The sequence below is a fragment of the Podarcis raffonei genome, chromosome Z (genome assembly GCF_027172205.1).
Source record: "Podarcis raffonei isolate rPodRaf1 chromosome Z, rPodRaf1.pri, whole genome shotgun sequence".
Taxonomy (NCBI): domain Eukaryota; kingdom Metazoa; phylum Chordata; class Lepidosauria; order Squamata; family Lacertidae; genus Podarcis; species Podarcis raffonei.
In genome coordinates, this window is record NC_070621.1 from 3256795 (window position 1) to 3284587 (window position 27793).

The 27793-nt window shown below is 48.1% G+C and overlaps 1 protein-coding gene across 1 annotated transcript; it reads left to right on the plus strand.

Annotated features, from left to right (window-relative positions):
* The first annotated feature begins 4516 nt into the window (after nucleotides 1-4516).
* Nucleotides 4517-16977, plus strand: SAPCD2 (suppressor APC domain containing 2). Its single transcript, XM_053373951.1, has 6 exons — nucleotides 4517-5193; nucleotides 6712-6863; nucleotides 11085-11231; nucleotides 12160-12255; nucleotides 14468-14590; nucleotides 15616-16977. The coding sequence occupies exons 1-6, from the start codon at nucleotides 4731-4733 to the stop codon at nucleotides 15742-15744; spliced, it is 1110 nt and encodes a 369-aa protein (XP_053229926.1). The 5' UTR covers nucleotides 4517-4730; the 3' UTR covers nucleotides 15745-16977.
* The last annotated feature ends 10816 nt before the right edge of the window (nucleotides 16978-27793 follow it).

Consider the following 27793-nt stretch of genomic DNA (forward strand, 5'->3'; position numbering starts at 1 on the left):
CCAATCCCCGCCCTTCCCTGGCAGCCTCACCTGCGGGCTACACCGCAGGATGTTCAAACACAGCACGGCGTGTACTGTGCAAGAAAACGGCCTTATTCGAGCAGGTTGTCCTCTTTCATAGCAAAGGAACACTGTCTTCCAAAGCCGCCGTCTATGGAAACAGCGCTATTTCACGTTTGTCTTTTAGATACCTTTATGCTTGTTTAGCAGGTATAATGGGCCCGAAAGGAAAAATCTGTTTCCTGAATTGACCCCACTGCCTCATTACTGTACAAAGGATATTGTGGAGTTGGGAATTGGAAAAGTTCAGAGAAGGGAACCCAAATGATCAAAGGGGCGGAGCAACTCCTCTTTCAGGAAATGTTGCACTGTTTGGGACTTTTTGGTGTATTATTATAACTAATTTTTGAATTTATATACCACCCAAATCCAGAGGTCTCAGGGCGGTTCACAGAAAAGAGAAGTGTAGAGTAAAGGCAAGTAAATAGGTGACATGATAGAACTTTTTGGATGGTATGGGCTGGAGAAAGTGGACAGAGAAAAGATTTTGGAGGAAGTCGGAGGCAGGAATGTTCCTGAATACCAGTTGTTTGAAGCCGCAGGAGGGGAGAGGGCTCTGGTGCTCTCAGTGCTAGAAACTTAAGATATATCAGCTAAGTGCAAAATGCCACCTTAGCTCCAGATTGCAGTTTACCAGAGGGTTGGTCTAGAGGACCCTTGGGATCCCTTCCAACGCTACAATTCTATGACTCTATAATCTCAGCTACATTGCTTGACTGTATCTTGCTCTTGCAACAATTCACTTATCCCAGTATGCAAGAAGGAGAAACACACGCACTAAGATATGGTTACCAGATTTTTTTCAATGAATCCGGGGACACTTTTGTGGGGGGGGAGCTGAGTAGCAACAGAGAGTCAGTACAGTCATAGCTCAGGTTAAATGTGCTTCAGGTTGAGCGTTTTCGGGTTGCGCTCCACGGCGACCTGGAAGTAACGGAACACGTTACTTCTGGGTTTTGCCACTCGCGCATGCGCAGATGCTCAAAATGACATGTGCACATGCAGACGCACATACACAGGTTGTGTTCTCTTCAGGATGTGAACGGGGCTCTGGAACAGATCCCGTTTGCATCCAGAGGTACCACTGTCGTGGGTGAGGCCAAAGACCCTGAGCCAAAGCACACATGCATATTGTATAAAGGTGCAAAGCCCTTCTTTCGCACCCTGTGAAACATAAATGCACAGAGTTTTTAGAAAACTAGGCAACGGCCGCCCTCCCACGATTCCCAAGCCTCCTCCGATCAGTCAAAGCCAAGGGAGAAGGGAGCAGGAGATCTGTACCGCTGGACGTCCCTGGTTCTGCTTTGGCAGTGGTGGCGGAAGAGGCAGTCAGCAGCCTGGAGCCAGCCTGGTAGCGCAGTTGGCTCTGGCTGGCTTCATGAGCTGCTCGAGGCTGTGGTGCCTGCCATTTTTCCTCTTTGGAAGTCCCCATATGATGGGTTGCGCACAAGACACATCATATGGGGACTTCTGGCGAGGAAGAATGGCGGGCGCCATGGCCGTGAGCAGCTCCTGAAGCCAGGCAGAACCAACTGCGCTACCAGGCTGGCTCTGGGCTGCTGAGGCTGCCGCTGCCACGTTTCCCGGGAGCAGATTTGCAGATCTGGGGACTGTCCCTGGGAACCGGGGATGTCTGGTAACCCTAGACTAAGATGAAGGTTTTTAAACTGTGGTCACCAACACGGTGCCCAGAAATCTCAGCATAGTCACAAAACCAGTAGTAAAATGCGCCTGGTGCATGGGGAATTTTAAACACTGATTCAGATCCTGCTTGAGGATTTTGTAGTGGGGCATCTGGTTGGCCACTGTGAGAAGAGGATGCTGGACTAAATCAGCCATTGACTTGCCTGAACAGGCTCTTCTTATGTGCCTGTTGAATTGTAAGTCGCTGTTTGACTGCACTGGCAGAAAGTTAGCTCAGTAACCTAATAAAAATAATTTTATTTTATTATTATTAAATTTATATACCACCCTATCTATACCTAGAGGTCTCAGGGCCGTTCACAGAATAAAATCAGAATACAAAACCACAAAATACATCATAAAAATAACCCCCCCACACACATTTTAACAGGGCATAAAATAATAATTATTATAAATTGTAATTATTGTTTATACAGAAGCATCAATGTAGGAGATAAATTGCTTTGCAGGAGTCAACAGAGGCAAAACAAAAACCAGGTCCATTGATGAGCTTACACAACTGCACGGTGCCTCATTAAGAGTGATGAAGAGGGAGAGAGGTAGAAAAAAAAATCCACAGCTGTGTTTTTTTCTGTAAGTTCCCTCCACCATTTTCTAGAAACAATGCAACCACCAACCCAGTTGCTGTGTGGAATTGGACAGCCAGGGGAGGAGTGCCCAGTAATGGCTACCATACATTGAAATTGGAAAGGTATAAGAGAGGAGGTCAACAGTAGGTGGGCTAGAACCAATGGCAGGTATAGCCAAAGTCTGCTTTTCAACCCATTTCCCTTCCTGCTGAGTTCTGCAAGGGCCACACTGAGATCAGGGAGGAGGAAGGTGGTAGCCAGGGTCTTCCCATGGATTGACGATGGTGGGACAGGGCCCCATTTGCCTAGTGGACCAGCCTTCCCTGAGCAGGGAACTGCCGGGAGGTGACCTTTTTGGTGACGGTTCCCCCAGGATGGCTGCCTTGGGTCTCAACAAGGTGCACCCTGTCTCACAGGCAAGAGATTCCAGGGTGGAGCAGTGAAGAGCGAACTGGCATTGCAGACCTCCCTTGGTTAGATTTCCAGAACAACACAAGTCTCTAGCAAAAAATTATGCTAACACCTTAAAGACTAGCACATCTATGATAGTGTAAACTTTAGTGGACCACAGTTGGACCCTGCTTCCTTACATGTACAGTTCTGGTGGCCTCACTGCAAAAAGAATACAGTGGTACCTCGGGTTAAGAACTTAATTCCTTCTGGAGGTCTGTTCTTAACCTGAAACTGTTCTTAATAGTTAAAGCTATGGTTTTCCCAGTAGTGATTTATGGAAGTGAGAGCTGAACCATAAAGAAGGCTGATGGATGCTTTTGAATTCTGGTGCTGGAGGAGACTCTTGAGAGTCCCATGGACTGCAAGAAGGTCAAAGCTATCCATTCTGAAGGAAATCAGGCCTGAGCGCTCACTGGAAGGACAGATCGTGAAGCTGAGGACAAGATGGCTGGATAGTGTTCTCGAAGCTACCAGCATGAGTTTGACCAATCTGCAGGAGGCAGTGGAAGACAGGAGTGCCTGGCGTGCTCTGGTCCAGGGGGTCACAAAGAGTTGGACACGACTAAACAACAACAACATTCTTAACCTGAAGCATCACTTTAGCTAGTGGGGCCTCCTGCTGCCGCCGCGCCGCCAGAGCACGATTTCTGACCTCATCCTGAAGCAAAGTTCTTAACCTGAGGTAGTATTTCTGGGTTAGTGGAGTCTGTAACCTGAAGCGTATGTAACCTGAAGCGTATGTAACCCGAGGTACCACTGTATTGTAGAGTTGGGAAACGGTCAGAAAAGGGCAACCGAAATTACCAAGTGGGTGCAGTGACTCCCCTATGAAGAAAGGTAGCAGCGCTAGGGACTTATTTGATCCGATCCGACAAAAGGCAAGTAAGAGGTGGTGTGAAAGAGGCATATAAAATTATGCATAGCATGGAGAAAGTGGAAATAAAAAAGGTTTTTCTCACTCTCTCTTGTGGATATCCAATGAAGCTGAATGTTGGAAGATTTAGCACAGATAAAAGTATTTCTTCACACATAGTTATAGTCTGGAACTCATTCACCCAAGTGATAGCAATGGCCTCCAACCTGAATGGCTTTAAAAGTGAGTTGTACACATTCATGGAGGAGGAGAGGCTTATCAGTGGCTGCTAGCCATAACAACTGTGCTCAGACTCCACAGCTGGAGGCAGCAACGCTTCAGAATACCAGTGCGGGAAGCCATAAGGACAGAGGGCTCTTGTTGTGTTCGATTCAGATTGCAGGTTTCCCACAGGCGTCTGATCCGCTACTGTGAGAACAGGATGTGGGCTAGATGGGCCACTGGCCTGATCCAGTAGGCTGTTCTTAGGTTCTTTGGGAGCCCTTTCCCGCCCAGCAGTGGTGCAACAACTAACCATCCCCTTTTGAAGGGAGAACTCTGGGACCCTCATTTGTGTGGCAGGGCTTGTTCTTTTTTCCATTCTTGTTGTATGAACACATTTTATGTTTTACTATGTGCTTGTTCTATGCATCTGATTCTTAAATGTTTGATACGTAAGTCAGTATTTTTAAATGATCTGTTAGCAGTCGCTTTGAGGATCGGGAGCAGGAGAGGTTTCTTAAGCCATGCGTCTGAGTGTCCCGATCACTCAGCCGGGGCTAGTCTTGGGGGAGCTAAGGGGCCATTTCTGCTTCTTTGTAGAGAATATAGAAAAAGGGAGAAAAGTATCGTTTTAAAGCTGCTTGAGGGAGGGGGGGCATCGAACGCGTGGAGGCGAAGAAATCAAACCAGCTCGCGAAGCGCCTCAGCCAATCCCCTTCCAGGTCCCTGAGCCGCCGGCCAATGAGCGGGAAGATTTGGTGCCAGTGTCGCTGACGTCACAGACCGGAGTCCCAGCCAACTCTTTGGAACGTTCGGAAGATAACTTTTGTGTTCCTTCGGAACTTTGTGTAGCAATTTCGGGAGCAGCGATGGCGCTTGAGCGCGGAAGTGATGGGCGCTCGCAGCCCGGCGGCAGCGCTACCGAGGGTTTGCCTCAGGCTTTCTTGCACAGCCTGCGGACCCTCTTCGACATCTTGGACGACCGCCGTCGAGGCTACGTGCACTTGCGGGAGATCGAGTCCCGGTGGCTGCAGCAAGGGAGCGAAGCTGGGGAGTTGCCCCGGGGCGTCTTGGAAGGGCTGCGGCGAGCCGCTCCGGCCAGCGGCTACCTCACCTTCGAGCGGTTCGTGGTGGGCTTGAGATCCTCGCTCCTCAGCCCAGACAAAGGAGGCACCTCACCGGGCCCCGCCAACAAAGGCCCCGGGCGCCCCGGCGCCCCTGCTCCGAAAAGCAGAGGAGAAGCGGAGAGGGGGTCCGGACGCGGCGCCGGCGAGTGCGCCTCTCGGTCCCAGGAGAAGATCGCCAGCGCGCCGGCGGAATGCAAGAGAGCAGGTAAGGCGCAGGAGACTAAAGGGTCTCGCCCGCCCCGCGAAGACTGAGAACCCATGACTTTTAATTCGCGGGCACAGAAGTGCCTCTGAGCATGTGAGGAATCCCTTTCCCTCTTCACGTTGAGTAACTGCCCTAACAGAGAGCCGGTGTGGGTGTTGCGGTGGTAACAGACGGGCCATGGAGAAGAGCCCAGTTCAAACCCCCAGTTGGCAATGGGAGACTCTGTGGCGGGCGCGATATCTCAGCCTAGCTTACCCTGCAGGGCTGTTGTGAGGCAGGTAGGATTGAGGTAGCAGGGAGAGTTCTGTGTGCCACTTTGGGCTCCGTAGAGGAAAGATGGGAGAAGAATGTAGATTAATAAAGGAGGATAATGCATGTTTACCTTGCAGAATGTATACATGGGTCCAATGATACTTACCTGCTAGTATAGCTTTTTGGTGGATCGCAGCCTAACTGCACAACCCTGTGCTTCTTGCCTACTGAGAAATGCATTTCCTGGAGCCTAAGGCACAGTCTACCTACTACTTTCATTTTATATTCACAAAAGCCCTGTGAGGTGAGCTAAGTGAAGAGAGAGTGACTTGCCCCAAAGTGGGCTACTTTGAGGTTAGTGCATGGGTAGGCAAACTAAGGCCCTGGTGGCCAGATCTGACCCCAATCGCCTTCTCAATCCAGCCCGCGGACGGTCCGGGAATCAGCATGTTTTTACATGAGTAGAATGTGTGCTTTTATTTAAAATGCATCTCTGGGTTATTTGTGGGGCATTGGAATTCGTTCAGTCTTTTTTCCCCAAAATATAGTACGGCCCCCCACAAGGTCTGAGGGACAATGAACCAGCCCCCTGCTGAAAATGTTTGCTGACCCTGGGTTAGTGGGTATGGGTTTGCAGCCTAAGCCCCCACACATTTACCAAACTGCTCTCTGTAGCACCTTCCTTTAAGCATCACACCTATTTCAGCTGCTCACCTAGGCTGCCTGCCACCTGCATTCCTTCCTCACCTGCCTGCTGCTCCATCCTCATGCTGCGGTTACTGTGGCCATACTGTTGGAAAAAACAGTACAGTGGTACCTCGGGTTACATACGCTTCAGGTTACATACACTTCAGGTTAAAGACTCTGCTAACCCAGAAATATTACCCCGGGTTTAGAACTTTGCTTCAGGATGAGAACAGAAATCATGCTCCGGCGGCGCGGTGGCAGCAGGAGGCCCCATTAGCTAAAGTGGTGCTTCAGGTTAAGAACAGTTTCAGGTTAAGAACGGACCTCCGGAACAAATTAAGTTCTTAACCCGAGGTACCACTGTATAGAGAGAAATAAATGATTAAAAAGTAGCTATAGGGTTGCAGGCATGCTTTCCTAAATTTTAGAGAAGGTTCGAGGGAGGCAGAAATAAACTAGAAGCAGTTTGTCCTTGGTAATTCCCTCTTCTCTCCTCCTGGTCTGGGGAGCAGGGGAGGGGAGTCCCAGGATGGCTTTAATTGGATCACTTCCCCTTTCACACTTCTCTCCAATCTACAGCAACTAAAGGTGGCAGTGGTGGTATCCGAAAGCTGGCAGGACAGGCTCAGTATGAAAGCACCTCCAAGTTGGTAGCAGAAGTGCGGAGGCAGCCAAGAGGCCGTGGTGAGCACAGAAGACACACCATCACCAACGGTGTGGACTACAGCATGGTAAGAGAGCCCTTTCTTGTCACGCATTGGTTGGACGCAGAAGTATGGTGGGAGGCACCAGCTGGGAAACCCCCAAGGAAAGAAGGCTCAGGGCCTGGAGGTTGTTGGTGGGACAATGACGAGTGGTCACAGGGACATGAAGAAGGAGACTGGGAGTAGAAGGTGTTGGAAGCTGAAGAGGTAACAGGGTTTACTGAGCAGGGTGAGTCGGTGGCAGAAGGAAGTCTAGAAGCAGAGGCTGGAGAGGAGGGAAGCCAAGAACCCAGGTGGGAGAAGAAACCAGGGGGTCTCCCCCTCCTGCTGTGACAAGCTCCCCTCCCCTCTGGTCTCCTAGACCCAGAAGAGACATGAAAAGGGCAGAGGAGAGGTTGGCTGCACACAGGTGCAATCTCAGGTTGCTGGGGGGAAGCCCCTGAGAGGAGGGGACTCAGAAGGCTGTGGGGAGGCAGGGATTTTCAGACATGGCAACTGATCTAGGAGGCAGGACCTACCGGGAATGAGATGCTCTTCTTGTTAGGCCTGACACTCTGCCATGTCTGTGAAGGTTGTGTTTTTGGCAACTCCAGTTTGAATGATGTGATTACTGCCGGCTTGCTCTTGTCACCTGGAGGAGCTCTGAAAATGTTGGAAGCAGTGACTTACTGGATGGGGGCCAGTACATTGAGACTGAATCCTGATAAGATGGAAGTGCTGTAGGTGGGAGGTTCCTATGTCCTGAAATTAGGCGCATGGCCTGTTCTGGGAAGGGTTGCAGCACCCTGGAAGAACACATTCACAGTCTGAGAATGCTCTTGGATTCCATCTTGTCCCTACAGGTGAAACTCAAAAAATTAGAATATCATAGAAAAGTTCCTTTGTTTCAGTAATTCAACTTAAAGGGTGAAACTAATATATGAGATTGACTCATGACTTGCAAAGCGAGATCTGCTTCTACTTCTCAGAGGTCCAATCCTGCTCGATTTGCAATCCTTGTTTTGCTGATTTCCTTGAATATTCTAATTTTCTGAGATTGTTAATTTGGGGTTTTCATCAGCTGTACGCCATGATCATTGCAACGATAACAAATCAAGGCTTGACCTATCTCGCTTTGCAAGTCACAAGTCTATCTCATATATTAGTTTCACCTTTCAAGTTGGATTATGGAAATAAAGGAACTTTTCCACGATATTCTAATTTTTCAAGTTTCACCTGTATAACAAATAAAGACTTGACATATCTCGCTTTGCACGTCATGAGTCTATCTCATATATTAGTTTCACCTTTGAAGTTGAATTAGTGAAATAAAGGAACTTTTCCACAATATTCTAATTTTTTGAGTTTCCCCTGTAGAATCTCAAGTGGTATCTTTGACTAGGAGTGCTTGTGCCTGGCTTAGGGTGACTTGCCAGCTGTGGCTGTTCCTGGGATGGGATAGCCTGACCGCTCCTGTCTGGACTACTGCACTGTGCTGTATGCTGGGCTGCCTTTGAAGACAGTCCAGAGGCTGCAGCTTGTGCAGAATGCAGTTGCTAGGCTGGTAAGTTGGACCGCCTGATGGCGCTATGCTTAACTGGTCCTGAAAGTACCATGTTTGCTGCCAGTGAGCTACCAGACCCAATTCAAAATTTAGTGCAAGCATATAAAGTCCTAAATGGCTTGAGGCCTGGTTTTTATCTTACTGCTGACTTCAATTAGAGATAGCTGTGCTGACTGGCGAGAATGAAATCTACTGCAGAAAGATAATGAGGCTGCTGGCTGAGAAAGGTCCCCCCCCCCAACCTTTTGGCATAAAGCCTTGTCCTTCTCACTGGTATGCTGAGCCCCCTGGTCAACAAACCTCATGGCAGCCTCAGATCTGTGGAACTCTCTTCCACTGGAGAATTGTCAGAACCCGGGCTTTGAACTAAGGATTTGTTTGGGGCTGACATATAAACTGGAGTGGGAGATAATCTCAATTATAGGGTTTTCTGTTCAAATCTCTCTCTGTTTCTCTCTTCGCTCTCTAGTTGAATACATGTGTGGATTTTAAAAGGGGGCAATGTTGACTCCATGAGGAGGGCTGGAAATGAAAATAAGATTGGAGACCTGTCTTTGCCCCAGAATCTGAGGGGGGGGTGCCCTCTCACCCCTCTTCCATCAAATCGCCCCATCTGGAGAGCGCCTCCTGCGTGTTTAATGGCTGCCTGTTTGCTTCCAAGGAGCAGGAGGCTTACATACACATCCCTTGCTCTGATCCGCATTGATCTCCCTCGTGGGGTCCCTCATAGCTCATTGCAGCTAGGCTGATTGGGTGAGGGGAGGGGGAGACAGCTTCGCTGGCTGGCTTGTTTAGGTGGCTGGTTCTCCTTCCCTGCCCCCATCTTCTCTTCCCTTCCACCCCCCCCCCGGGGAACCTTCGATCAGCTGCAGGCTCGATGCTCCCTTGCAAGCTTTGGGGATGCTGGCCTTTTCTACCCCCTCCCCCCGTCGCCATCACCCCCACCTCCACCCACGAAGGCCATTGTGCTGCTGGTGGCTGAGCGAGCTGGATGAGGGCCCTGGCTGCATACAGCACCCTCGTCGTGCCCCTGGCCAGCAGCCTCCACAGTCCCAAAGCTCTGGATTTCTTCCTGTGGGTATGTCCTACCTCACTTGGGCTTGGGAAGGCGGGTCCTTCGCCCTAGGTGCATGCAAATCATTTGAAAATCATTGTAATCGGGGGTTTCTGCCTTGAGGGTTTTCTGGTATCGGTTCTGGATTTGGGGGACAGGATGGCAGAAGGAGGGAGGGAGGGGGCTTATGGATAAAGGATCAGGAGCACAGGAGGCTGCCTTATTCCGAGTCAGGCTGTTGGTCCACCTACCTCAATATTACCTACACTGCAGATCTGAAACTGCAGTCTCTTGCATGCAAGGCAGACTTTATGATCTGCATTATGCGAGTCATGCACCATTCAGCCCCACAGCTCTGGGTGCCCTTGCTGGCACCGGCTTTCCAGGGTTCCAGGCTTTGCCATCAATTTCTACTAGATCTTCTTCATTCAGAAATTGAACCTGGAAAGTCCTGCTGGCAGAAGGATGTGGTCTACCTCTCCCGAAGGACTGTGGAATGACACCCTCCAGGTGTTTAGGATTACAGCATATACATTGGCAAAGGGTGTAGGTAACCTCTAAAAATAAAGGCTGCTAGATATCATGGTATATGCATGCATGCGATGTGAGGGAACAGAGCAGCACATTGTTCAAGGCAGCACTTCAAGGGGTGGTGGTGGGGAAGTCTGCTTTTTTGTTTTCATTTAAAAACCAAGCTTCTAGTCCTCATGTTTGTAAATTTGTTTCAAGCTGAATATGTGGAAGGCAGGTGACAGTGAGTGTTGGGAGAAAAGCACTTTAGAGCAAGTTCGGAGGTATGCTTTTTCTGCGCTAGACACAGGCTCTGCTCAACTTGAGTCTTTGGAACATGATTGGAAGCCAAGAGTAGGGGCTGTGAAATGTGAAATGCCGCCTGAGAAACAGTTTCTATCCAAATGCGATTTTGGTTTTAAACGCAGTGTAAGGGACACGGGTGGCGCTGTGGGTTAAACCACAGAGCCCAGGACTTGACGATCAGAAGGTTGGTGGTTTGAATCCCTGCGATGGGTTGAGCTCCCGTTGCTCGGTCCCTGCTCCTGCCAACCTAGCAGTTCGAAAGCATGTCAAAGTGCAAGTAGATAAATAGGTACTGCGGGAAGATAAATGGCATTTCCGTGCGCTGCTCTGGTTCGCCAGAAGCGGCTTAGTCATGCTGGCCACATGACCCGGAAGCTGTACGTCGGCTCCCTAGGCCAATAAAGCGAGATGAGCGCCGCAACCCCAGAGACGTCCACGAATGGACCTAATGGTCAGGGGTCCCTTTACCTTTTAAGGTAGTCTCTGTGGGTGTATTTAATTATGGAGCATCAGAGTTTTTAGGGGGTTAACCAGGCTGGGATAGCAGGCTTGTTGGTTTTTGAAAGTCTGATGTAGATTTTTTCAATTTTGTTGTTCTGTAAGGGACAATGACAATAAAGATTATTGTATCGTATCGTGGTTCTTCCCATCTCATTTAATCCCCGCGACAAACCTGTGAGGTAGGTTAGGCTGAGAGGCAGTAACTGGCCCAAGGTCACACCTAGTAGGGATTATGTACAAGATGTTTCCTCCCCCCTCCCCGTCAGTCCTACTATGGTGGCCTTTTTTGTGCGCAAGGACTCAGTGACTGTGCCTGGGGTTTGTGTCTTGGCAGCTGAAGCAGCTGAAGGAGCTGGAGAAGGAGAAGGACTTACTGCTGCAAGGGCTGGAGCTGGTGGAGAAGGTGCGCGAGTGGTACCACCAGCAGATCCATGCTCTCCAGCAACGCCAGAAGCAGCTGGGCAGCGGCAGAGTTCACATTGTGAGTAACAGGTTGCCGCTGGGTTGCTTTTGTTTTTTTAAGTGAGTTTCCTTGCCTGCTCTCCAAGGAAGGAGAGCAGAACTTTCAGACCGTGTGGAACGGTCACACAGCTCTTACCATCAGAAAATTCTTCCTGATGATGAGTCGGTATATCCTTTCTTGCATTTCCCTTTGTGGCTTAGGGACCTCGTACTTACGGGACCGCCTCTCCTGGTCTGCCCTGCAGAGGACCTTAAGGTCCATGAATAACCATAGTTTAGAGGTCCCGGGCCCTAAGGAAGTCAGACTATCCTCCACCAGGGCCAGGGCCTTCTCAGTGATGGCTCCAACCTGGTGGAATGCTCTGTCCCATGAGACCAGGGCCCTTCAGGATTTAACCTCCTTCCGTCAGGCCTGTAAGACAGAGCTATTCCACCTGGGCTTTAATTTGAATTCAGACTGATCTTTTATTTCACTTCCCTCCCCTTCCCCTTTTATGAAGATCACCCGCTCTGAGACCCCACAGCTAATTCTTCCCTGGCCTCCTCGCTGGCCCAAGTAGGACTAATTCAGCCAGCTAGCCCTGCTGACTATCTAATGCTTATTCTCCCTAAAGTGAATTTTGAATTTTATTGTTATTTATGTTTTTATACTGTATTTTATGCTGCTTTTATAATTGTTTTAAATTTGTTATTAGCCACCCTGAGCCCGGTTTTCTGATCCGGGAAGGGCGGGGTATAATAATAATAATAATAATAATAATAATAATAATAATAATAATAATTATTATTATTATTATTATTATTATTATTATTATTATTATTTATTTGCTATCTGGGGGTGCTGGCTGCAGGCATGAAGCAGCTATGGTGGAGTGCTCCTGTGGATTGACAGCTGGCCTGGCTGCTCTCTTATATTGCTTTCTCCCCCCCGGCTTTCTCTCACACAGGACTTGTTCGCAGAGGGCACTCTGAGCCACCATCTCCTGCTCAAACTGCAAGCGCTGAATCACTACCTCAGTGAGCTATTGTCTCTCTCAGCAAAGGTGAGAGCTGCGGTATGGACAGGGCCAAGGAAGTGGGAGTGGTGGGAGGTGTTAGGTCCTGAGTGGGCTAGCAGAGGCTACTAGCCCTGAGGGCTATACTCTGCCTTCATACTCGGAGGCCGCAATGCTTCTGAACAGCAGAAGCTACAGGAGGGGAGAAGGCTCTTGTGCTCAGGTCCTCCTTGCAGGTTTTCCATGGGGGGGGGGGCGCATCTGGTTGGCCACTGTGAGAACAGGGTGCTGGACCAGATGGGCCATTGGCCTGACCCAGCAGGACTCTTTCATTAATTAATATCCTTTATTAGGCATAGCAAACTACACATTATCAAACAGATACCGTATACAAATTGTGCAAAATACAAGCTCAACATAAGTCAGATCTTTAACTCCAGAGAGAATCAATTTGCACAAATAATACAATGCAACACTACCACATCCCCGATCAGTTGAGAACCACTAAATCTCTTTATAAAGGCCCAGTCTTTCTACATGGACAGCACTCAAAAATTCAGCCACTATTAAAGTAATTTGATCATTCCTGTCTGAGAGCAGGTCCTGAACTGTTGGTGATACTGTATACAGGTGAAACTCAAAAAATTGGAATATCATGGAAAAGTTCCTTTCTTTCACTAATTCAACTTTAAAGGTGAAACTAACATATGAGATAGACTTGTGACATGCAAAGCGAGATAGGTCAAGCCTTGATTTGTTATCATTGCAATGATCATGGCGTACAGCTGATGAAAACCCCAAATTAACAATCTCAGAAAATTAGAATATTCAAGGAAAACAAGGATTGCAAATCGAGCAAGATTGGACCTCTGAGAAGTAGAAGCACACCTCGCTTTGCATGTCATGAGTCAATCTCATCTATTAGTTTCACCTTTTAAGTTGAATTACTGAAATAATAAATAAGTTTTATGGCAGTCGCACAGAATTTGGCCACCCGTAGCGTAATCTCCAGATCCTTGTCCTCTACCAGGAGTTTTAGACATTGAAGTTCGGACCCATTTGGAGATTTTTGTATAACAGGAGTGATAAATACCGAGCGTATATCCTCGTAGAAACGGCAGCGTAACAAGACATGAGAGACAGTTTCTGCCTCCATCAAGCTGCAGGGGCAGACTCGTTCCACGTATGGTTTACCCTCGAATCTGCGCTGCAATAAGCAGATGGCAGCACGTTGAATCTAGCGAGGATAAATGTCTGTCTGTATTTGGGTATTTGTAATTTTGACAAATAATTTGCTGGGTGTTTATTCATCTCGCTCACGTGGCATTGCAGTTCCACATCCCAAATTTGGTGGATTAATGCTCTAGCAAACATCACTGGGGGCATTCAGAGTGCTCCCCACCGGGTGACAACAAAGGAGAGGGCCTTTTCAGTTGTGGGAACACTCAGTCTGGACCCAAGCATAAGAGCACCCTCTGGCCCTGTGGCTTCCAGTGACTGTGGAAGCAAAGCATAGCTGCCATGGTTAGTAGCCATCGATAGCCATCCATTCATTTGTCCAATCCTCTTTTAAAGCCATCTAGGTTGGTAGCCATCACTGCCTCTTGTGGGAGCGAGTTCCACAATTTAACTGTGCTCTGTGTTAGTTAGTTTAACTGTGCTCTGTGTTAGTTAGGCACCGGTGGCGCTGTGGGTTAAACCACAGAGCCTAGGAGTGGCTGATCAAAAGGTTGGTGGTTCGAATCCCCGCGACAGGCTGAGCTCCCGTTGCTCGGTCCCTGCTCCTGCCCACCTAGCAGTTTGAAAGCACTCCAAAGTGCAAGTAGATAAATAGGTAACGCTCTGGCGGGAAGGTAAACGGCATTTCCGTGCGCAACTCTGGTTCGCCAGAAGCGGCTTAGTCATGCTGGCCACATGACCCGGAAGCTGTACGCCGGCTCCCTCGGCCAATAAAGCGAGAAGAGCGCCGCAACCCCCAGAGTCGTCCGCGACTGGACCTAATGGTCAGGAGTCCTTTGGTCAGGTGTTAGTCATAGAATTGTAGAGTTGGAAGGGACCCAAGAGGACATGTAGTCCAACCCTCTGCAATGCAGGAATCACAGCTAAATAAACCCTGACAGATCAAGGAGTCACCTAAAGACTTTCTCGTGTGTGAGAATGAGGGATGAAGTGCATTAAGAAGATGATGGTGGTTTGTCTTTTTGAGAGAGAGTGTGAAGCACGTGCAGCCCTGGAACAAACCCCTTTTCTTTGTCTCTAGCCACTGAACCCCAGTTTTGCAATGGGGCATGTGCCACCCTCTGCGCTCACGACCTCCCCTCCTCTCGTCGGATCTCAGCAGGCCTTCAACATGTTGAAGGAGCAGAATCGTCTGCTCACCATGGTGAGTCTGCTATTAAGTGCCAGTCCGTTGAGTCACTGCCAGCCCACCTGTCCCCAGCCATGTTTTTTTCCCCTTCAATTTTTTTTATTCATTTTATAACACAAATAAACAACACAAACAGAAAAAACAAACAATACAAACAAATTTTTATCTTATCATTTTCCCCCCTAAACATTGTTAGGTGAGCTTCCCCAAGTCCCCCCTATCTGATTTTCATTTTACCTCATCTTTAGCAACCTATATCATAATTTATAACCATTTTTTTATCACACTTACTTTTACCATAAAAATCTTCACATTTTATCCCTTACATATAATACTATTTTAAAATACACTGTCTTCTGCTTCTAACCCTACAGCCTATACCAACTTCCAAAGCTATTCTAAGATTTAAATATTAACATTTTTTTTCAAATATTCCTTAAACTTCTTCCAATCTGCTTCCACCGTCTCTTCTTTCTGGTCTCGGAGTCTCCCAGTTCGGCAAGTTCCATACAGTCCATCATCGTCATCTGCCATTTTTGATAGTTGGTAAATCTTGTTTCTTCTAATCCTTCGCTAGTAATATTCTTGCAGCTGTTGTGGCATACAGGAAAAAAGTAACATCCCTTTTGGGGATTTCACCCCCCACTATACCAAGTAAAAAGGCTTCTGGTTTCTTAATGAATGTGTTGTTCAACACTTTTTTCAATTCATTAGAAATCCTTTCCCAGAATTCTTTTACCTTGGGGCACGTCCACCACATGTGGTAAAAGGTTCCTTCTTTTTCCTTACATTTCCAGCATTTATTATCATGAGTATGATACATTTTTGCTAACTTCACTGGTGTTAAGTACCATCTATACATCATTTTCATCAAATTTTCTCTTAATACACTACATGCTGTGAATTTAATTCCTTTTCCCCACAATTTCTCCCAGTCCACCATCATAATATTGTGCCCCACATCCCTGGCCGATTCAGTCATTACAGATTTCACCTGTCCCCAGCCATGTGGTGGTCTTAATTCTGCCTTTACCCCGCAGGAGGTGACAGACAAAAGCGAGCGGATCACCCAGCTGGAGCTGGAGAAGTCTGCTCTGATCAAGCAGCTGTTTGAAGCGCGTGCCCACAGCCACCACGAAAGCAACCTGCTGGACTCCACCTTCATCTAAGACCATCTTTGGACATTGTGCAGGGCTGCAGGGGGACACCAGCCCTGGCTGCAAGCATCTTGCAGGATCCTGTGCAGCTGCAAACAAGGTGGCGACTTGCACCTTGCCCTCACCCCTGCACCATCTGGCCTTGGATGCCTTTTACCTTGTGGCCGAGGTCTGAAATCATGACATTGGGTGCAATTTACTCTCCTGACGGTTGGGGAAAGGAGCGTTGATGTGCAGGCCTGCATTGCTCCAGCCCAACCCATTTCAGGATCCAGATTTGGATTAGCTGCTGTTCCACCCCACCCCACCCACCGGAAATGCCGGTGGTGTTTGGTGTTTTTATTTTAACTCCTGTCCTATGACTCCATTCCACTGAGTGTGGATGTGGAATTGGGGCTTTCACTCCAGTATTGATGGTCCGGCCCGTTTCCCATGGTTAGAAGTCTCTTCCTTGACGTGAGAAAGGAGATTAATGGTATTTATCTTTAGGATATCTGCAACTCATTGACAAGCATTCCACATTGGGGGATCGGCATGTACTCCATGCTGGACCCAGCGGCAGAATGTAAGCATTCACACACACCCCAGGGTGTTTGTGTGGGGCACCCCCCCAAGGGGGCCTGGGATGAAGGAAGCCTGCTGCGGCTTGCTGATTCTTCTCCACTCCACCCCCGGGTCAGTCCTGACCCGGGAGCAGAGCTTCAAGCTGGGTGCACACTGGAGCCAGGCTCCAGTGGGAGCCTGTTGTGGGGGAACCTGGTCATGCTTCCTCCCCAAAATGTGCCTGGGGAAACAGCCCCACCACCACCACACTATGCCAGTGGCTGAACCCTGGAAACTGTTCCAAAAGTGAGATTCAAGCCCCAGAAATGAAGTCTCTCTTTTTGGCTCAGTTGTCAGGAGTGATATTTCTCTTTGGCTTAAGAGGAGAGTACTCCTGAGTTCATCCAGAGTGCTCTTTCCTCCTTTGGGCTTTGGGCAAACCTGAACCCCCTTCCTAAACCTGTGCCTGTTTTCATAAGAGCATCTCTGCTGAGTCACAGCAAAGGCCAAGCAGACGACATTGGGGATTATACTGCCTCTTATATGGGAGGATTGTTTGAGCTGTTGCAGCTAATGGACTTCTCATTTCATATCAGGTGGTTGGAGGTTTTCAAGCAAGCCTGGATTCCTCCAGGACATAGATGGAGTAGGCTTATTTTATGTTGCTGGCTATTTTAACCAACTATTTGCAGGGGGTTGGACCATTGACTCTCTAATTCTGTGAACAAAACACAGCCAGCTTTCGAAACTCTTAAATTCTCTCAATTTTGCAAAGCGCAGTTCTCCATCTGAGGACTGCCTACAAAGATGCACGCAGCGAGAAGAAGTGTACATAGAAATGCACTTATTAGTGAAAATAACATACAAAAGGTGCATTATATTGGGGGGGAATTGCTCTGCAAAAACATGTGGATATTAAGTAAAATTGCATAAGAGAATCTATAGAATCCTAAGGGTTGGGAGGGATCATAAGGTCATCTAGCTCAACCCCCTGTAAGGCAAGAATCTCAACTGAAGCACCCAGGACAGAGGGTCACCCAACCTCTGCTTAAAAACCTCCGAAGAAGGAGAGCCCACCAGTTCTTGTGGGAGTCTGTTCCACTGTCAAACAGCTCTTTCCGTCAAAAAGTTATTCCTGATCTTGAGTCGGAATCTCATTTCTTGTCATTTGAATCGATAGTGGGAGGCACTCAAACTGAAAGGCAGGTGAGTTTCCATGATAACCTTTTCTTTAAATTGCTAGCTAATGTGGAATGGAAGCCTGGCAAAACAAGAAGCTGAATATTGGCAGACTTACCCAATATCTGTCACACTCCAAATAGAATGTCCACAGACATGCTGTGACATCACTGATCGTCCACCAAAGGCAGAAAACCGATGACAGCTACAGTGGGTTTTGTGGACATGTAACGCTGGGGGAGGGACGTGGGTGGCGCTATGGGTTAAACCACAGAGCCTAGAACATGCCGATCAGAAGGTTGACGGTTCGAATCCCCGCGAGGGGGTGAGCTCCCATTGCTTGGTCCCTGCTCCTGCCAAACTAGCAGTTCGAAAGCACGTCAAAGTGCAAGTAGATAAATAGGTACTGCTCCGGCCGGAAAGTAAATGGCGTTTCTGTGCACTGCTCTGGTTCACCAGAAGTGGCTTAGTCCTGCTGGCCACATGACCCAGAAGCTGTACGCCGGCTCCCTCAACCAATAAAGCGAGATGAGCACCGCAACCCCAGAGTCGGTCACGACTGGACCTAATTGTCAGGGGTCCGTTTACCTTTACTAACGCTGGGGGAATGCCGTCCACTTTTCACCACTGCTGTTTTGACTTGGGATGTCTCTGCAAAGAGCACCCCTCCCCCCCCCGTAATCAGAATTGTAGAGTTGGAAGGGACCCTGAGGATCATCTAGTCCAGCCCCCTGCAATGCAGGAATATGCAGTTGTCTCATACGGGGATCAAACCTGCAACCTTGGCATTATCACCACCATGTTCTAAGCAACTGAGCTATCCAGGCTGTGGTTAAGATGCTATGTGACTCCCTCTCCCCTCTCCAGCCGACTCCCCTCTTCAAATATGTTTACCCTCCCCAAATAGGTTTACATCTGAACACTTGTATGCCATTTTTGTATGTAGCATTTTTTTACCGGTAACTTGTTTGAAGTTCTTCATGTATGTACATGTACACTTGTTTAAATGTTCTGTGACCATGGAGGATTGTTGGTTCCTTTTTCCTCCCAAATAAAAGCTGAAATGAGCCTGAAACCATTACTGCTGCTGTTGTTGTTGTGGCTGTTGCTACTGTTATTTATTATGCTAATTGATGCTTTTGAATTCTGGTGCTGGAGGAGACTCTTGAGAGTCCCATGGACTGCAAGAAGATCAAACCTGCCCAATCTGAAGGAAATCAGCCCTGAGTGCTCACTGGAAGGACAGATCCTGAAGCTGAGGCTCCAGTACTTTGGCCACCTCATGAGAAGAGAAGACTCCCTGGAGAAGACCCTGATGTTGGGAAAGATGGAGGGCACAAGGAGAAGGGGACCACAGAGGATGAGATGGTTGGATAGTGTTCTCGAAGCTACTAACATGAGTTTGACCAAACTGTGGGAGGCAGTGGAAGACAGGAGTGCCTGGTGTGCTCTGGTCCATGGGGTCACGAAGAGTCGGACATGACTAAATGACTAAACAAAAATCACATGCCGGGTGCTTTACAAATAATAATGATAGTTCAGGTCTCTGTCCCAAGGGCCTTACAATCTACAAATGGTCCCAAGGCAGAAAGAGTGGGCTGTGTGACTTCTCACCTAAGAACATTCATTATTATTTATTAATAAAAGTATTTATATACTGATAAATCACAAGACATATCAAAGTGGTTTACAACATTTAAAAGATTAAAACCACACACCATAAAAGCTTTAGGAAAAAATTAAAAGCAAAAATGTGTGTTATAAACACATATCAGTCAACCATTGTGGGGGTGGTACTGCCTGCATAAGCCTGGTGGAATTAAAAAAGTTTTCATCGGGCTTTTAAAACTTGGTACAGAGGGCACCTGCTTTGATGTGGCTTCACTTGGGACAACCAAAGTTTCTGCAGAAATGTCCTGCTTTGGTCCACAAGGGGGCCCTGCTGCCCCACTTAGAATACATTAGGTTTTAAAGAGCAGCATTAGCACACAGGCCACATGGGGTTGATTAATCTTTTTAGATTTATTTCACATATTTATAAACTGATTCACAGACTGAAGCCATTGAAGCAGTGTACAACAATATAAACATGAGGGGGTGGGGGAGATTCCCTAGGTGGAGACGAAGGCAATGAATTTTACAGATTTGCCTCTGAGTCAGTCCTTCGCCTCCCAGGAGGACACAGTACAGTACAAGATCACATCTTGTGTGCAGTTCGCTTGCATTCTTTCAGCCAGGTTGGAAGATAGCCTGTTGAAACTGAGCAAATTAAATGTATGCAAGTTGGAGAGTTTAAAAGGTTTGGGGTTTTTTGTGTGTGCCAGGTTTTCCCAGCAAAGCCCCCTCACTGTGTCTTGCTCACTTGTGTGCAAGCTCTGGAATGATGCAAGCATGGGAGCAGTTTGAGTAAACACATTTATGTGCCATCCCTGGAACATACCCCACCCCATGCAAGATGCAATCATACCTTACTGGGACACACACACACACACAAACCCAATTTTGGCTGAAGGTTTTAATGCATGGGTAGGCAAACTAAGGCCCGGGGGCCAGATCTGGCCCAATCGCCTTCCAAATCCAGCCCATGGACAGTCCAGGAATCAGTGTGTTTTTACATAAGTAGAATATGTGGTTTTATTTAAAAAGCATCTCTGGGTTATTTGTGGGGCCTGCCTGGTGTTTCATAGAATCATAGAGTTGGAAGAGACCACAAGGGCCATCGAGTCCAACTCCCTGCCAAGCAGGAAACACCATCAGAGCACTCCTGACATATGGTTGTCAAGCCTTTGCTTAAAGACCTCCAAAGAAGGAGACTCCACCACACTCCTTGGCAGCAAATTCCACTGTCGAACAGCTCTTACTGTCAGGAAGTTCTTCCTAATGTTTAGGTGGAATCTTCTTTCCTGCAGTTTGGATCCATTGCTCCGTGTCTGCTTCTCTGGAGCAGCAGAAAACAACCTTTCTCCCTCCTCTATGTGACATCCTTTCATATATTTGAACATGGCTATCATATCACCCCTTACCCTCCTCTTCTCCAGGCTAAACATGCCCAGCTCCCTTAGCCGTTCCTCATAAGGCATCGTTTCCAGGCCTTTGACCATTTGGTTGCCCTCCTCTGGACACGTTCCAGTTTGTCAGTGTCCTTCTTGAACTGTGGTGCCCAGAACTGGACACAGTACTCCAGGTGAGGTCTGACCAGAGCAGAATACAGTGGCACTATTACTTCCCTTGATCTAGATGCTATACTCCTATTGATGCAGCCCAGAATTGCATTGGCTTTTTTAGCTGCCGCGTCACACTGTTGGCTCATGTCAAGTTTGTGCTCAACCAAGACTCCTAGATCCTTTTCACATGTTTTTACGTGAGTAGAATGTGTCCTTTTATTTAAAATGCAATTCTGGGTTATTTGTGGGGCATAGGAATTCATTCATTGTTTTCCTTCAAAATATAGTCCAGTCCACACACACACACACACAGTGGACAGTGGACCGGCCCACTGCTGGAAAAAGTTTGCTGACCCCTGTTTTAATGCACAAGTCACTTGGGTACATAAGTCAGGTGACAAAGCTCTCAGGTCAATGGGTGCAGCAACCGATGAGGTACATGGCCAGGAGTAAGCCAAGACAAGGGATGCGGGTGGCGCTGTGGGTTAAACTACAGAGCCTAGGACTTGCTGATCAGAAGGTTGACGGTTCAAATCCCCGCGACGGGGTGAGCTCCCATTGCTCGGTCCCTGCTCCTATCAACCTAGCAGTTCAAAAGCACGTCAAAGTGCAAGTAGGTAAATAGGTACCACTCCAGCAGGAAGGTAAACGGTGTTTCCATGTGCTGCTCTGGTTTGCCAGAAGCGGCTTAGTCATGCTAGCCACATGACCCGGAAGCTGTTGTGGACAAACGCTGGCTCCCTCGGCCAGTAAAGCGAGATGAGCGCCGCAACCCCAGAGTTGTCCACGACTGGACCTAATGGTCAGGGGTCCCTTTACCTTTTTTTAAAAAAAGGATAGCTGCTTATTTCCTTGACATCTGATGAAAACGCGTTCCACAGGGCGGGACCTACACCTTCACACCTGTCTCTCTCATCCTCCTGCCCCCTGATTTTTGGCTGAGCTGCTTCAGGCACCTTAGATCATGGTTTCCATGTTAGCTGAGCCCTGCTGTCACCTGGGAAGGCCAAACAGATTAAGCCCCAATCCCTCCAGCCGGTGTTTAGAGAGGAACACAACAGAGTGGCTTTGAAGTGAAGGTTTGTTTAGGGAACACCATAATGCAAGAAGAAGAACTGATTGTCCGATACAGTTTGTTTATCTCGCATAGCCTTTACCAGCCTGATGCTCATCCGCAAAGCATTAGGCTGGCAAGGTCAGTCCTTGTTCATCCAAGCAGATGAAGTTTATGAAGGTAGGAAGAGCCATTAGCTGGATCAGGCCAATGTGCTATCTAGTCCTGTTCTCACAGTGGCTGACCAGATGCTTGTGGGAAACCAGCAAGCAGGATCCTTGCACAAGAGCAGGTCTCCTCTCCTGTGTTTTCCTGCATCTGGTATTCAGAAGCCTCGCTGCCTCTTGACCACGGAGGCACAGCGCAGTAACTGTGGCTCCTCTCCTCCTCCTCCATGGGTTTGTCCAAACCTCCATCAAGGCTCTCCAAATTGGTGGCCATCATTGCCTCCTGTTGGGACGCGGGTGGCGCTGTGTGTTAAACCACAGAGCCTATGACTTGCCAATCAGAAGGTCGGCGGTTCGAATCCCCGTGACGGGGTGAGTTCCTGTCGCTCGGTCCCTGCTCCTGCCAACCTAGCAGTTCGAAAGCACATCAAAGTGCAAGTAGATAAATAGGTACCGCTCCGGCGGGAAGGTAAACGGTGTTTCCGTGCGCTGCTCTGGTTTGCCAGAAGCGGCTTAGTCATGCTGGCCACATGACCCGGAAGCTGTATGCCGGCTCCCTCGGCCAGTAAAGCGAGATGAGCGCCACAACCCCAGAGGAGTCTGCGACTGGACCTAATGGTCAGGGGTCCCTTTACCTTTACCTTTAAGCCAAGACATTCCCCGAAATCTTTGCTCCTGAAATGGTTGGCACCCACAGAACTGAGAAAGCAAGTGAGCAGGCACTCCTCTGTGCAGGCTGTTTGCCAAGTCTGTTTGCACCAGCACAGCCATGTCCACATCCTTGGTGATGGGAGACAGAGTTGATAGGGCCAGCTCACCATGTGATGGAGCCCCAAACACCTCAGAGAGGGCTCTTCACTGCTGGGAGGTGCTACTAGGGACATGTCAGTCTGCTTTGGCATAGCACTCATGACCAATTCCGCCAGGATGTCTCTACCAGACCCACGACACTTTGGGAACTGGTCCATTTCCCATTTGCACCCAGGACTTTGTTGGGGGTGGGGTGGGCAGGACTTTTGTTAGGCAGGCAGAACTGATGTGATTGGTCAGTTAGTTAAGTGTTTCCATTGTTTTACTTGATCTAGGGGGGGAGCAGCTGCCCCTCCCTGCACCCCCCTTGGCTACGTCCTTGCCACTGGGGATTGAACCTGGAACCTTCTGCATGCAAAGCAGGTGCCCCAGTACTGAGCTACATACAGCGCCATCCCCTGAAACCATTAGAAATCCCTTTAAGAGGCGCACAGTCTCGAAGGGGAATAAATGGTATAAAAGGTGGATGCCACAGATATTGTCTGGACTGTAGTCGCCCTGCCATCCTGGATTTCCCTCACAAGATCAGAAAACAGCACAATTATGGAAAGGTCTGGCCTGGGGGTTTAGGTCCTGAATAGGAAACTGTGTACATCCTGGTCTGCTTCTGGTTGTCTGCATCCCTCTTCTTGGGTCAGGGTCACCTTCTGTGGGCTCTGCATTTCAATGAATTGGGTAGAGTGAATGGTTATTGAGGAACTTGGTATGTTAATAATGTTTACCTTCATAGATGCTGTTTTATTTTTGCTGTGTCGAACACAGCAAACATACAGTGGTACCTCGGGTTACATACGCTTCAGGTTACATACGCTTCAGGTTACAGACTCCGCTAACCCAGAAATAGTACCTCGGGTTAAGAACTTTGCAGCAGGAGGCCCCATTAGCTAAAGTGGTGCTTCAGGTTAAGAACAGTTTCAGGTTAAGAACGGACCTCCGGAACGAATTAAGTACGTAACCAGAGGTACCACTGTATATCGAACAGATATATATATAGAAAAAATATATTGAACAGATGGAAAGCTCTTCATTCTGAACAGGCTGAAAGCAAAGATTAAGGTTACCATAACTTCTGTCATAGAGCTTCGGTATGCTGATGACAACGTAGTGTGCGCACGTTCAGAGAATGACCTCCAAACCATCCTAAATATTTTCGCAGAAGCTTACAGAAAGCTTGGCCTATAACTCAACATTCAAAAAACCAAAGTGCTGCACCAGCAACTACAAAATAACCCTTCTGCAGCGCCACAAATCCAACTCAGTGGTGTAACGCTGGAAAATGTCAATCACTTCTCCTACCTGGGCAGTTATCTTCCCACAAGGGCTAACATTGATGCCGAAATCCAACATCGCCTGAGCTCTGCAAGTGTGGCTTTCTCCCGATTGAAGTGCAGAGTGTTTGAGGACCATGACACTCGCAGGGAAACTAAAATGCTTGTTTACAAAGCTATTGTACTGCAAACCTTACTGTATGCTTGTGAAACACTTATGAACGCCATCTCCAACTCTTCGAAAGATTCCATCAATGGTGTCTCCAAAAAATTTTACACATCACTTGGGAAGACAGGCGAACTAATACCAGTGTACTGGAAGAAGCAAAGATCACCAGTGTTGAAGCGATGATTCTTCAACATCAACTTCGTTGGACTGGTCATGTTGTGCGGATGCCTGATGATCGTCTTCCAAAGCAACTACTCTATTCTGAACTTACTCAGAGCCTATTCTGAAGACTCGGTAGGCTCTGCTCTTAGTGGCCCAGGCATTGTAATTAAGAAGTTTTGTGTTACGTTGTGATATTCCAATGCTATGTGTGATGTCTCTCAGCTGTTTTGGGACTCTTTTGAGTGGGAAGAAGCCTAGAAATGCAATTGGTCGATTTCTGAAAGGGGGCAACCCACAGAGGCACATGGAAAACAGCAGTTTATGAAACATCAGTCCATAAATATTTTTTATAAATAAATAAAAGGTGGCGTGGGGAAATTCCTGAGCTCGAAATGCCTAAAACAAAGGTCAGCACCAAATCTTGCATTGCTGGCAAAGTTAAGCTAACATCTCTGGTAGGGAAGAATGGCAAATGGTCACATTCGCTCTCTAGGTTTCTGAGATGGTTCTATTTCACTCTTTGCCTTAAGGTGTGCTTGTGCTGCGTGATGTGCTGCCGGCTTATATTGTGATATTACTGTCTGAAGGTAGCACCCAGTTACTCTGTCACTTTCATTTCATGCAAGTTTTCAGGAAACTATGCTTCCTTTATTTCTCTGGTATGTGAATTCTTTGGGGGGGGGGCGTGGAAGGCTGAACATGGGGACACATATTCATAACAGGTGCCCTTTTTTAACTCCAGCAAAAGATCCTTCGCCTCTTGGGAGTTTGCATGGCTTGTGGGTTCAACATACACATTGCAACGTGGGTAGACAGGGTCAGCAATGGAGGAAAGTGGTTTTAGAGGCATCTGGGTGGTCCTGTGAAACTGCTGCATCAGGCCAGTGTGGTGTAGTGGTTAGGAGGGGTAGTCTTGTAATCTAGGGAACAGGGTTTGTGTCTCTGCTCCTCCACATGCAGCGGCTGAGTGACCTTGGGCCAGTCACACTTCTTTGAAGTCTCTCAGCCCTGCTCGCCTCACAGAGTGTTTGTTGTTGGGGAGGAAGGGAAAGGAGATTGTGAGCTGCTTTGAGACTCCTTCGGGTAGTGATAAAGCAGGATATGAAATCCAAACTTTTCTTCTTCTCCTGCTCTGCTGTAGGTCACAAACTCACGGACAGCTGAGTTGCTTGCCAGACAGCTCCCTTGCCCCAACAAATACCTGGCCCACAACCCATCCATCCCTTTTTAGCAAAGACAGGCCCATTTTTGTGTGTCCGTCCCTGTTAAACTCCCTGCCCAGTTTTGCCTTTTAGGATCCATGGGGTGTTCTCCCCTTTAATTGAAGGGGCTGGGGGAAGCATCCCTGTTCTCTGCCATTACTCATAACTGCCTTTCTAGGCAGTAAATGTTTTTGCTGTTGTTGCCGTTAAGGGCTGGCCCAGGACATTTTGGCACCTGAGGAGAACCACAAAATGGTGCCTCACCCACCAGTGAAGAAGGGGGTGGAGTGAAGATCTACATCGGGAACAAGTGGGGAGTGAAGATCTACTTTGGGGACATCTGTTTAGCATAGATTGGTCTACTCTGACTGTCTTGTACCCCTGGTGCCAAGTACTGCTGGTGTACACAATATGTAGGGTTGCTATATGTCTGGGAAATCCCAGACATGTCCTCTTTTGGGGGGCCAACAGGCCCATCTGAGGGGATTTTTACATTTTAATGCCCGAGATTTGGGGGGGTGTTTTGGGTCTTTTGGCTTGGGCGCAGGCGGCTCGGGCGCAGGCTAGGCTGTGGACTGCTCTGCATGCTGCAGCTGCTGCCAGGCCAAGCTGGAGAAGGAGAAGGAGGTGTGCAGGTGCTGTGGCTGTAGCCCCACAAGTGCGTGCCCATGCACCTCTTTCCCCAGCTCGGGTTGGCAGCAGCTCGGGCTGTTCTCTTTTTTGCTCTTCAAATTATGGCAACGCAAACAGTATGTCAAGTCAACGGTCAGGAAATGCAGTCAAACCCAAAGCACAATCCTGTATAAGTCCTGGAGCAGCCAAGCCGAGTTCCATTAACATGGGCAGTTGAGCAGACCGAGCACCTCTGCTTCCCTTTTATACTTTGCCTCTTGATAGATCTGTCTGTCTGTCTGTCTGTCTATCTATCTATCTATCTATCTATCTATCTATCTATCTATCTATCATCTATCTATCTATCTATCATCTATCTATCTATCATCTATCTACCTTGCCTGTTGATTGCAGCATCTGGGCTTGGCGAGGCAGGTGACCCTCACTGGTTGTGAGCCCACTCCAGCTGGGGAATCACACACCGCCTCCCTGAGCTAACGAGCCCCACTTGGGCTGTGGGCCCTTGCCTGCTTCAGTCTCCTGGAGTGTAATCTCCTGCTGCTCCCTATGTCTCAGAGCCCACCTTGAGCATGGAGATGGGGGCCTCTGTGGCTCTGATGAAGGGCCCTGATCTTCTGGTCCCTGCACACTAACCCCCTCACCCCCCTCACCGCCCTCTGCCACCCCATGTGTACTTTCCACAACCCCACACTCCCCTCTCCTAGCCGCAGCTTGCCCCAGTGGGTCCCGGTCATGGCTGCACCCTTCACCAAGGTCCTCTTCCTCCTCTCTGTTGTCCTGCCAGTTCATGGCACTGACTGGCAGTGGCTCTCCAGGATCTCATGCAGTGGCCTTTCTCAGCCCTACCATGGAAGTGCCATTGGGAATCAAATCTTGGATCAGCTTCATGCAAAGCAGGTGCTCTGGTCCTGAGCCCCTGCCCCCCCCCACCTCTGCCTTTCCTGGCATCATGCAAGTGCAGCTGCTTTACAAGCCATGACAGGGCACGCTAGGAGGATGGGACCCTTTCTTTTGTCTGGGAAAGGCTGCTTGCTGCCCAAGCTCTGGGCCACACAGGTTGTTCTGTGGGTTCCCTGATGCCGCTGGGTGCTGCTCAAGGTGTTTTTTGCCCAGGGCTATGGTTGTTTGGAGCAGTTGCCAGGAGAAGGCCAGCAATAAATCACACAGCATCAGTGAAGTTAAACCTTTATTCAAGGAAACAAGGCCAGCTCAGGAGGCCAGGTCTAATGAGCACAGCAATGTGTTTCAGTAGATCTTGCCCTTATGTGGCAGTTGTGGGGACCTTCCCACAGCTCCCTAAGTCTCCTCCTCCTCTGACATCTTTTTTTTTTAAGAATAGTTATTAGATTTTCCAATTTTTTAAACAAACAAACAAAAACAGAGCAAACAAAAACATTAAAAAAGACATTAAATTCATAAACCATACTTTTAAATAACAAATTTCTCAGACCTCCTCATACTTCTCCTCCTTGTATCCCAATTAAGGTTATTTGTTCAGCAAATCCTTCATTTAAAGCATTACAGCTTATAACATTACCTTATTTTCCAAACCCCTTTTCCCCCCATCTATGTTCCTTTATATCATTATAGCTAGAAACCACTCAATTTCAATCCAACACCATTTAACCTTCCTTAATTTTACAGTATTTCTGTAAATAGTCCTTAAATTTTTTCCAATCTTCTTCAGCCGACTCTTCTCCCTGGTCACGG